This window comes from Gavia stellata, chromosome 14 (genome assembly GCF_030936135.1).
Source record: "Gavia stellata isolate bGavSte3 chromosome 14, bGavSte3.hap2, whole genome shotgun sequence".
Lineage (NCBI taxonomy): Eukaryota > Metazoa > Chordata > Aves > Gaviiformes > Gaviidae > Gavia > Gavia stellata.
In genome coordinates, this window is record NC_082607.1 from 21,773,046 (window position 1) to 21,784,611 (window position 11,566).

The window sequence follows — 11,566 nt, forward strand, 5'->3', positions numbered from 1 at the left end:
TTTTTTCCCCAAAACCTGCTTTTTTGGGGAGGTTTTCATCCCTGCCAGCGCTTGGAAGACGAGAGCAGTAGCTGGTAGCTAGGGCGAGCAGTTGTCACTCGGGATACCTGCATTTCTCTTCCAACTCCAACGCAGGTTGCTGTTGTCTGACCTGGGGCGAGTCCCCTACTCTTTGCGTCTCCACTCACCCGTCTGGAGATAACAGCGCTTACCTGCTTATGCAAAGCAGTTTCGGGCGATGCAAAGGGTGCTGCAGAGGTGCAGAGCACCGCTCCACCTTCTAAAGAAGGACTTTGGGGAAGGAGATGGTGATATATAGCATTTTAACCTTGCTGAAATACATTGGACTTGGCTTTTGGAGTGGAAAAGTGAAAATATGATAGCCTAAATAAATAGTATTTGTCCTCTTAAGCAGGGTAAGGGCAGCACGTGAGGTTGTGTGGGGTTTTTTTATTGTTGTTATTTTTTATTCACGGTTCCTTGAGCTGATTCTGGGAATTGTACTGACTGTGGTTATGTTTCTGGAAATGTGCAGGTTGGCCAGATGCAGTGGGGCATGGAGTGAACAGAAAGAGGTTAAATTGATGGATGACCAACAAGAGCAGGATTGTGCCTCAGAAGACCAAGAAACTATCCTGATTAATGGGGTGAAAGAAAATGGTAAGGAACTTAATTACAGTACATGAGGGAGCCGCGACAACTTGCGAGCCAACTTATTTTCCTAATTCCTTCCGTGTATTTAATTTTAGCGGTTTGCAGGTATCTCTGTAATGTGGAGCAGTAGGATAAATGTGTATTTTCTGCACAGATGTCACTCCAGCTATGTATCTACACCTTTTTAGGTCTTAACAAGTACTGCTTTTGCCCATGCATATGCCGGGTTGGAAATGTTGATGTGTACACGCAGTTTGAATTATGGACTTTAGTTTGGTTTCTTGGGGATAAAAGTCATACAAGACTATGTAGTCCCTCTGTCTGTTGGGAATCTTTCCCTCTCTTCGCAATTCCTTATGAACCCACTAGCCAATCTCAGCAAAATTTGACTGAAGGATACTTAGTCCTTAGAAACTGGGGAAAAATTAGAGGTTGGGTAAAAGAAACAAACCCGGATTAGCGCCCATGGAAGGGGAAGGTTGGACTTGTGAGCTCGTTGCTGCCTTTCCTGCGTGGCCCGGTAGCCCACATGTGGGATCCCCTGGCCCGTAACACCGCTGCTGGCCACAGTCATGCTCCTGGGAGCCACCAAGTCATGCCAGCTTCCATCGACATCGGTGGGGAAGGATCAGCCCCTTCCAGCAGCCTGCCCAAAATACCTAACTTTGTCTGTATCTATTTAATCGATTCCATACTTGCTTTCAAAAGCAGTAACTGATTAGGAGTACAGTGCTCTGCTGCCTGAAAACCTGATTGAAATACTCTTCTGAGCATTTTCTCAAGTCATTTGGACTTTAGTCGCTAGCCGCAGTAAATGCAGTGGCGGTTCAGCATTGAGGCAGAGCTTGAGGTTTTCGTTCTTCACCACGTTTTTATGTTTAATTTCATGGCTTTTTACATTTTGTATTGGCCTATAAATCTTGAGAGAGAGAGAGATTTATTTATATATAAATTTGACCCTGTTAGATATCAAGGACTTGGTCCTCTGACACCTTGTATGTTCAGATCCTTCTGTCACCTCAAGGTGCATAGAGGCAAATGTTGTTCTTGTTCATTACGAAAACCTGGAGTGACTCCAGACACACAGGTGCCCGTGAGGACCGCGCGACATGTGCCAGCGGCAGGTGAAGCATACGCTTGCGCTTGCCCCTGCGATGTAATTTGGGAGGTATCCGTCTTTGTCAGCCCATCTCCTTCGTGACTACACATGGTAAAGCCGCCGCTGCTGGAGCTGCAAGGAGATTTTCTAGCCATGGTCCCCTTGCCTAATCTAATAGGCAGGAAAATCAGTGCTTACCTGCTCGGTAAAGATGAGGTGATTTCTAGAACGTGATACCGCTTCCATGAAATTCAATTAAACAGGGCTTAAAAAGCGCTTTGATTAAACATTGTTGTGTAGGAGTTGCTGCTGAATCCAAAGCGGTGAGCCGGCAAGTAGCTCTGATGCCGCCACCTCCCCGGTGATGGCGCTGGGAATGGGGCTGATGCTTTTTCCCTCCTCTCACCCCAGCTATAAACGGGTGCTGGCCGCAGTGAATCCAGAGCCGCCCTTGGGCTGCTGCAGTGCCGTTGGGGACCGGCCTCCCTTCGGAGCTGCTTGACAGCAGGGTGGTTCAGTATTTTTCCGCTCGGGCTGCCCGTGCGCTTTTGGATGGCTGTTGAGTTAAACTGGGAAAGGTGTTTTTGCTTCTCCAGCGTTTTCTTTTTTAACTGTAGCCTTTTGGAGTATTGTTTACTTTAGAGCATCAATTGAACGTGCACCTGATTTTAGGGTGATACAAGCCCTAGAAGATCAAGTTTTGGAATTTGTATTTCACAGCAGTTAAGTTCACTTATACAAGTATAAACCTAAAGAAACATGCACAGAGAGTTTATTTTATATAATAGCATCTCTGTGTATTGGATGCAGCATTTGAGATTGAATTTCAGCTTTCTACCTCCCCCTTTTTTGAGTCTTACAGCATTCACAGACATTCTTCTTTTATCCTCAAATTTTCCATGCTTCCTGTCAGCTCCAAGCTGATTTTTATTTTATTTTACTTCTGAAGTGGAACTGCACTGGTTAATTTGTTTTGGTGCTTAAGGAAAAAAATACCACCCCTGCATTTCTGATCTAAAAACTGGTGGGAGGGACTCAAAAATCAGCTTTTTTTTTTTAACCCTTTTTGAGGGAAGGGACGCAGCACAGATTTCAAGCACGTCAATCTGGTCTTTCCCAAGCCCCACATGTTGAAGACGTTTACAGGCATTGCTTTGCACTTCTGGTTTGATTTGTACAGTGTTCAGAAAGTTGCGTAAAGTCCTTTGTCACTGCGTGGCTTAAGACTTTACCGATGGCTCTGTCCCTCAGGTCCCCAGTAGCCCAAAAGTGCTGGGAGCTTTTGGGATGAGATTTGGGGGATTTTGACCTCCTCTCAGTTTTACGCTTGGCACGGGCAGGCAGCCCTTCAGTCCATCTCGTCCTCCTTGTATCGCCCACCTCCAGGCAGGAGCCCTGCTCCTCGCTCCGCTCGGCAGTGCCGGCCCGGTGGGTATGTCATCGTGCCGGTGGTACGCGTGCCTCCGTGAGCCTTCCCTTCCCAGCCGGCGACGGTTGGCATAGGTGCGGGAGGAGGCTTGCTTTTCTATCGGTTCTGAAGAAAAGCACTTGTCGCCGAGGGGCGCAGCAACCGTGTAGGTGCCAAATCCCTTCGGATGCCCCATTTCTTGCGAGAGCCTGGTGCTCCAGCTGTGTTTTAAAGCGCTTGTCCCTCCTCGGAAAGCCTGCGCTGCTTCCGCTCTCGCTCCCGCAGCCGTCAGTGGAGCCGCCAAACAGGTAAGATGTGAGCCACTACGGAAGCACCGGCTCAGCTCTGAGTCGGCGGAGGTTTCCGGCTGGTGTGAATGCACCCGTTGGTATATTTTTTTTTAATACAGAGATATCAGAGCGTGTTCGGGGATGAAAAGACATCGTATTTAAATTTTAAGGGTCATATTGTCCGTTGAGCCAGAAGTCAGATAAAAGTATATTCATAACTTTATACTGCCATAAAAGAGTGCGATGAGGTAAAAATAAAAAAATCCTTAGTTTAAAAAAATACCCTTACGTTATTAAAAAGGCATTTTTAGAGATCAGGGCAAAACCCACAATAATTCTAACAATAATTGCTTTAAACTCTGTGTTACCTTCTACTTTCCCTTGGCATGGACAGTGACGAAAAGACTACGGGGTTTCTTAAGATAGCCGTAACTTTCTGACTCTCGAGCAGTAATGCAGTTCAGGTATGTTTAAGCTGCAGACACCGCAGGGGGGATGCTTTGTTTCTTTAAGAATCTTATTTTTCCATTAATTTTCTCAGTGTTAATGGGAACATTTCTATTAGGTTTGTTTTGTTTTTTAATAACCTTGTCAGATTTGAAAGGCAGTATCCAGGTAACGGTACGTGTATGAGGAGGAAAGAACGGATGGGTTTGGTTTTTTAAACGCGCTCTTGTACCTCTTCCAGCTGGCTGCAGGGGGGAGAGCGCTTACCTCTCCCTTCCCTGCACATCACCACGTTAATGAGATCCGGAAGGGAAGGATCGCGCTCCCACGGGAAGGGCATCGGCCGCTTCCCGAAGGAGCGGTTGGGAAGAGTCGCCGACAAACCCTAGGGAGAAGGGGAGCGGGGTGGCGAGCCCCAGCCGAACTGCAAGGGTTGTAAACCCTCTCTCTTTTTCTTTCCTTCCTCCCTCCCTTTTCCTTACCCCCCCAGAGTCGCACGCCCTGGACGGCGATGAGAGGCCTTGCACCGCCGCCGAGGCCGCGGTCACGTTCTCAGCCTTGACGACAGCTCAGAAGGAAAACCACGCGTGCCACCGGGCGCTGCCTCCCCTGACTTCAAAGAAGCCCTGCCTGCTGAGCCCCCCGTCGCCTCTGAGGCTCACGGATGTCCCCGAGCACGCCTCGGATGACTCCTCCGCCCATGCCATCTCCCTCACGTCCTGCGTGACGAAGGGCATGAGCTCCTGGTCGCTGCCGGGTGACTGCGAGAAGGCTCCTTTCACCATGATGGAGCCCGGAGGCATGTCGGCGCTGACAGGCGACTGCTTGATGCAGCCGAGCCGGACCTGTCTGGGCTGCTTTATTGAATCAAAGGACGGCATTGATGCAGAGCCGGGAATAAGCTTGAAAGTGGGGGATATAAATAGGGATTATGACACCTGTTCGGTCTCTGATATAGGGATTCACTGCATGAGCACAGGAGAAACCATGAGATATGGGGATCAACTGCTTTCAGACCAGCTTTTAAGCTTCCCTATGCATAAATCGAGGGCAGCGGACAAAAGAGATGCAGAAAAATCTGACAGTGATTCAGAGGACCCCACTCAGAAAAATTATTACGAGGGATTACTATTAGACAAATGCAATGGTGAGGAACCTTTACTAACAAATCCCAACCAGGAATGGGGCTATTTTGAATCTTTCATTAGTGAAAGTAAAATTGAGCTGCTTGACCTCTGCTCCAAAAATGAGCTTTCTGTAAATCTGTTTTCCGAGGAAGACGTGGATAATTACATGTTTGATGACGACGATTCCACCTTGGGAAGCGATGTCTGCTCCCTAAAGATTAGGTATGAATCTTTCCAGGACAACGTGCGGGAGAAGACCACCACCCTACAAGAGGACGCCCAGTTCAACTTCTTCCCCAGCGTGTTCGGCAACTGCACCAAAAGGGACAGCAGGAGCTCCCTGAAAAGGGGCCCCGGCGGTGCCGCCGACCCTTCTCAATTCAAATCTGAGGAAGGCATCATCTGGGGGGAGGAGGAAGAGGATGGCGAGGAAGAGGACGGTGAGGAGGAGGAGAAAGCTGCCTTAAATAAATCTTGCAACAGCACGGAGGTGGTGCAGTATGTGGGCTCCAAGAGGAGCCACTTCTTGGACTCGGTGAATTCCACGGAGGACTCCGGGGAGTTCAGCGACGACAGCACTTGCACAGAATCCTCCTACGACGTGCTGCGGGATATCAAGGACTGCAGCCGGTACCTGTCCCGGGACCACTCTGGATCCTTCATTCAGCAGAACTACGGGCTGCGGGCGAAGAGGAAAGTGCGATACAGCGACGACTACCTGTACGATGTGGACTCCATCGAGAACGAGAAGATCCTGGACAAGAAGGAGTGGCTCCCGGACGGGCCCAAGGAAGAGGACGATGACGAGTGGTGCCCCAAGAAACGGCGAAAAGTCTCTCGCAAGGAGCCCCCCGTTATCATCAAGTACATCATCATTAACAGGTTTAAAGGGGAGAAGCATATGCTGGTGAAGCTCAGCAAAGTGGATGCCAGCGAGACAACTGTTACCCTAAACGAGGAGCTGCTCAGCAAATACGAGAAGCTGGCCCCACTGAAGGGCTTCTGGCAAGAGAGGCAGCAGAGCCGGCTGGATTTGCTCAGATCGTCTCTCTACCACAAGCAGAATTTCTATCTTAACGGCTCAGATGCTTCGTTCCTCCCTCACCCACGGAAGCGAAAATGCAAGCTAGCAAACAGGCACCGGATTCAAAGAATTAAAGCCATCGAGCAATCAGTGAACAAGCTGGGCTCTTGCTCCTCTGATCACAAGCAGCCTTGCAGCAGTAAAGAGGACGTGGGCCTGAAAGGGCTGCCGGCGTTAGCCATCGCCACCCCCAGCTGTGCCAACGGATTACACGTAAATGACATCACGGGCATCGCCGCCGTGAAATGCAAATCGCAGGAACGGGAGCACAAGGGGACGGAGAGGAAAGTGCTCCGCAGAATCAAATTCAAAAGTGAAGCCAGGTTGAAGTGCAAGAAGATCAAAGCTGCCACCAGTACGGCGGAGGGCTCGCCGGCGCTGGAAAACCAGGACTCTGCAGCGCGTCTGAAGGACGAAAATGTTCCTTGTGCTTCAGACAGCTCCCATCTCCCGGAGTGCCATGAGGATAAGGTTGCTAAAAATTCTCCATTCCTACCATCCACCTCCTCTTCAGACAAGCCTCTGCCATCTGCTAATATCACCACCAATGTACCCCTGATCCCCGGAGGGTATCTGCAGACGTTGTTAGATGCTTCTGATTTGTCGAGCAACACCGGTATCTCGTACTTCGCCCAGCATCCCTCCGAGCAGCAGCAGCACCCGCTCCCCAGCATCGTCCCGGCAGAAAAGCCCTTCCCAGCTCTGCAGCCGGCACAGAGCTGCGTGCTCTCCCCACCCTCCGAGTCGGAGCTGCAGCAGTCGCCTGGCCACTTGGAGATGGAGCAGAGCAGCTTTGGTAGCATGTGGCCGGCCGGCAAGGCTGCCGGCAGCAGCTGCCAGGACTTCCCCGGCGACATGCGGGAGGCGGCCGGGCTGCCGAGCGAGTTTGGCAGCGGCAGTGCCACGGGTGCGGACGGCCTCCCCGCCTCTGGATACACTCAAGTCAATCTGAATAGCAGCAAATTGCTATACCAAAAAAATTACATGCCGGATAGCCAACAAGTGCAGTCTGATGATTCTTATCAGTCATGTCATTTTAATAATGGAGAGGGGCGCTTTCATTTCCAACGAGGTACGCTAAGTACAGATGATGGCAGGCTCATTAGTTTTGATTCAGTGGGTTCATTGTCAGTTAGTTCTAGCAATTACAGTTCTTTAAGTTTAAAGTCTTGTGAAAAGGACGGCGAGGATGATATTAATGACGATTTCTTGGCCCACTGCAGTCCCAAGCTAGTGATCCAGCAGAGCATAGATGAAATCACCCCTTTGAAGGAGTCCACGGACCTTTTAGACATTTCCAACTTCACGCCTGATAAGTTCCGCCAGTCGTCGCTTTCGGAGATGTCCCCTCCGGACACTCCCAACCTGTCCCCGCAGATAGCTGGCTCCGACGCCAAGCCCCTGGGCACCCTGAAGGGCTTTCAGGAGACCCCCCAGGCCACTCTGAACAGCTCTGAGAAGGTCAAGTGGAACTGCGGGGTCCTGCAGACCGAGGATCAGGCAGATAATGGGTTTGCTTTAAATAATCACCAGTTCCAGTTCCATATGTTCAACGATGAAGATTCTGTCAGCCTTCTCGAAAAGAGTCCATGCTTGTCAACATTTAATGAGCCATCTGGTCAAATTAGCACCAATAGCAAAGTGTCAAAATCGAAGAGGAAAAGTTCATCCAGCAAGAATGTGGGTACAAACCAAAGCTCTTCCCAGAAAGCCACCCGGAAAAAATCGCCCAAAACCAACAAAGGAACCGATAAGCCGCAAGGGAAAAACTCCAGGCAGGCACCCAAATCCACCAGGAAAGGGAAGAACGCGGCGGGAGTCAACGGCGAGAAGGCTCCGGCGGTTGGCGGCAGGGCGGTCAACCAGCTGAGCAACGCGGCCACCGCCACCAAGGGCCTCGCCGAGAGCGCTCAGCATTGCAGCCCGGCCGGGGTGAAACTGGGCAAGCACAACGGGCTCTCCGGAGAGTGGGCGCTGGGAAAAGAGGGGGCTGCGGGCTGGTCGGAAGCCAGCCTGGGCAACGCCACCAGCCTCCTGGACGACGATCAGAGGGAGTTTGAGGAACCTTCCAACATCTTGTCCAACATCGCCTCGGGAATGGCGGACGTCCAGAGGTTTATGATGGCCTCCATCGAGCCCTTGTGGGGGCCCGTTGGCCACAACAGCGTTCCAGACATATTCCGGTCGCCGGAGTCCAACAGCCTGAAACTGAAAACTCTTAAAATTTTGGCAGGGACCTCCCAAGAGTCGAAGAAGAAGGCGAACGGCGGCTCGCCGGGGGCGGCAAAGAACCACAAGTCAAACAACAAGGGCTCAAGCAAAAACGGCAAAGCCGCAACCTGCGACCCCGGTCGCCCCAACTGCTCAACCGGGTACACCACGGACATTCACGCTCCCTTTTTTGATAAAAACTATAGTAACCTGAGCACTTTAGGCAATAACGGACCTACCCATAAAAAACTCTACCGTCATAAATCCAGTTCGAAATCGCTGAGGGATGAGAACTGTAAAATAAAGCGAACGGACCGCGAACAGCCCCACAAGGACCCCCCCGTGACAGCTGCTTTTGAGAAACTGAGGTAATGCTGCACCAAACTGGCTGGAATGCCCCTTAGCCTCCCTCCCACCTGCTAAGCCCGCTGTTCCTCAGTTTTTCCTTCCTGAAAGCAAAAGTTGCATGAAAAACCAGACGTTCCCTTTTACAGTTTTGGTTGGTTTTGGTTTTGGGGTTGGTTTTTTTGTTTGTTTCTTTTTTTAAAATGCATGAAAATACTTATTACTTGCAAGCTACCTAAAAGAATGACCAATTTTCTGGCTTGGCTGGGGTTAAAAAAACTAACAAGGCTACTCTTTTCTGCTGTTTGGCTTCTTCAGTTTTTAATTACTTATTTATTGGGGGAAAAAAAAAGCAAACCATGATTACACGCTCTTTTTAATGATTTTGACGAGGAAAGACTTTTTTTTTTTTTTGGGAACATTTTGTAAAAAATAAACCGCAAAAAAAAAAAGAGGTTATGCATCCAAAAGCCAAGATCTCGAAACTTAAAGGCTCTTTACTTTGCAAATGAGAACTCCTTCCTAATTGAGCTTCACGTGGCAATTTTGAGTGCTTTCGGGCCCCCTCTGCTGTTTATCTCCTAACCTGCATCATCTAAAGCTGCATCTTCTGTACCCGCCCGCCTTTAGCGCGTACGCTCCGTCGTGGTGACTCCAGACGAGCTAACTAAGATGGCATCAAATGTTTGATTTTTTTCCTGCAGGGAATCAGACTCCATTCTTCTTAAAGCAGAAACAACATTTTTGGGTTTTCCTGTATTTGAAGAAGAGACTCCCTTTTCTAGAAAGACGGTTGATGTTTGTTTCTTTTTTTTGTTTCCTTTTTTTTTTTTTCGAGTTGGGTTTGTTTTTTTTTCCCGTCGGTTCCTTTTCGAAATCTGCCTTGTGGTATGTTGAAATGTAAGTGCTGAAATGAAGAGTTTGAAATTGTGGGAATTTTATTATTTGAAAGCAAACCTAATCTGGTATTCTCTGTGAAAGACTGTTTTAAAAGTCATACTGTTGTACAGTAGTTTATGCACTATTACCCACAACAACAAAAAATTGTGCCAAACTATGAACAAGTGACTGTATTGTATATATTTTTACTTCTCTATCAACATTGGGTTGTGAGTGTTTTCTGCAGCTATGCCTTTTGGTTTTACTAGAAACATTCCAGTTGTTAAGTACTAACCACCCCCCTTTGAAAGCACCTGTAACTCACGATGAAAACGATGTTGTTCACTTATACAACTTACCAAAAGTTTTATGGACATGACTAAAAGTGTGCCAAATTTACTTACCTCATTTCATGGATTCACCCTGTGGTTTAAAGCTCATAAAGGGAAAAAAAAAAAAAAAAAGGAAAAAAAAAGGAAAAAAAGGGGAAAAAAAAAAAAAAAGGAACTTTGAAACCGATGCTGGGAAATGGTAATGTCCTCTCTTTGAAACCATGAGCGGAAAAACTTAATGGTGAAATGTTGAGTTTCATTATAGGAGAGAGTTGAAACGGTGGAGGAGTTCAGGAAACCACTGACGGTAAGTTTGCCAGGAACTCAAGTGTCTGCATCTAGAGACTACAGAACAGCTGCTTTTCAAGTGTCTGTTTTCTTAAAGCAAAACCTGTAGCTGAAGATCATTTGAAATGCAAAGTTACATTGCTAATTCTTTGTATCTCAGTTTTATATATTTTATAAGAACCTGGGATAAATTCTGAAATAGTTATAAAACCAGAACTAATACGTTTCATACATTTATTGCTATTTACTTTTCCTTTGAGTAGTTTCTTAAACATTTTTGATGCAGAGCCTGTCAAAAGCGCTCTCCTGTCATAGCTTTGGTGTTTCCTAAATGTCTACCCTTGCGATGCCAATATAGTTTGAACTTTCAGAAGCAAAGTCATTAGTTTTAAAGACAACTCTGAACCTTTTCTTTGATTCAGTTCATAAGATAAGAAAAGAAAAAAAAACGGAGCTATTTGTGATCTCACCGATCAGGGCCGGATCATACATGACTGGACTTTATTAAGACAGCGTTAAGTATTGAATGCGAAATGTATTCTCAAAAGGCCTTATTTGTAACCCTACTCACCACACCCTTGCCCTCCAAGAGAGTAACAAACCCAACAAATAGATATTTTCCTTGTGCAACAGAGAGCCTGTGCATTTTGCTGCTGATTTCTTACGAAACCTTGATATGCAAGAGCCCTGCTAACTGGGAGCTGTTGGGAGCAGAGGGATGGGAGGCTTGGACACGTTTATGCAATAGAAAACGATGAGGAAGAGGAGCCTTAATAGCAGTCGGACAGATCACGTTCTCGACACGGTCGTGAGCATAGAGGTGGTGTTTCGCAGAGGACAGGACTAGATTCGGGTTTCCTTACAAGTAGGGGGTTTTTTTCAGCCCACGTGCAAGGCAAACCAGCAGAATTGATTTAAGTTAATTTAGCAAAAAAGCAGACCGAACACTTAAAATTGAAGTGGAGTTGCAAAGTGTTGATTTAGAATCATAATGTTTTCAGCATTTGCAGATCTTGAGGTATAGCTTAGGCTCAGCTCCGCAATCCCGGAGAGAACAGCACAGTAATTGCTTTGAATTTTATTTAACAGATGAAAGAAGGAACTCTGAAAAAATAGTAGTTCTGAAAACCATCCTCTAAGTTCATTTATTCCATGAAAAAATGAAACGCTGGCGTTGCCCGGAGTGAGTTGCTCTGGATGAGAGCGGTCCCTGGGTACCCCGCAGGTTGCAGCGGGTGGGAGCGGGGTGCAGCATCCCACCCCGGCTCTGGCTCCAGGAGGGAGATCCAGAAGATGCTCAGGATTTATTCTGGGGACAGAGCTGTGCTAGGGCTCCATCCCTGGGCGTTTGGCTTGCCTGCAGCCTCCGTGCTCTCCCCTGCTTCCCCAGCAGCTGTCTTTT

At 48.0% G+C, this 11,566-nt stretch overlaps 1 protein-coding gene across 1 annotated transcript; it reads left to right on the forward strand.

Annotated features, from left to right (window-relative positions):
- Window positions 1-584: 584 nt before the first annotated feature.
- On the forward strand, window positions 585-9,576 carry NEXMIF (neurite extension and migration factor). Its single transcript, XM_059824607.1, has 4 exons — window positions 585-660; window positions 4,389-8,688; window positions 9,370-9,497; window positions 9,533-9,576. Exons 1-4 carry the CDS (start codon window positions 585-587, stop codon window positions 9,574-9,576), a joined length of 4,548 nt encoding a protein of 1,515 aa, XP_059680590.1.
- The last annotated feature ends 1,990 nt before the right edge of the window (window positions 9,577-11,566 follow it).

Bases quoted from the DNA above. Each gene is read 5' to 3' on its own strand.
- NEXMIF (XM_059824607.1), top strand. From the start codon at position 585: ATGGATGACCAACAAGAGCAGGATTGTGCCTCAGAAGACCAAGAAACT. The intron at 661-4,388 runs GTAAGGAACTTA...TTACCCCCCCAG, and splicing joins TAATGGGGTGAAAGAAAATG to AGTCGCACGCCCTGGACGGC. The intron at 9,498-9,532 runs TTCGAGTTGGGT...TCCCGTCGGTTC, and splicing joins TTTGTTTCCTTTTTTTTTTT to CTTTTCGAAATCTGCCTTGT.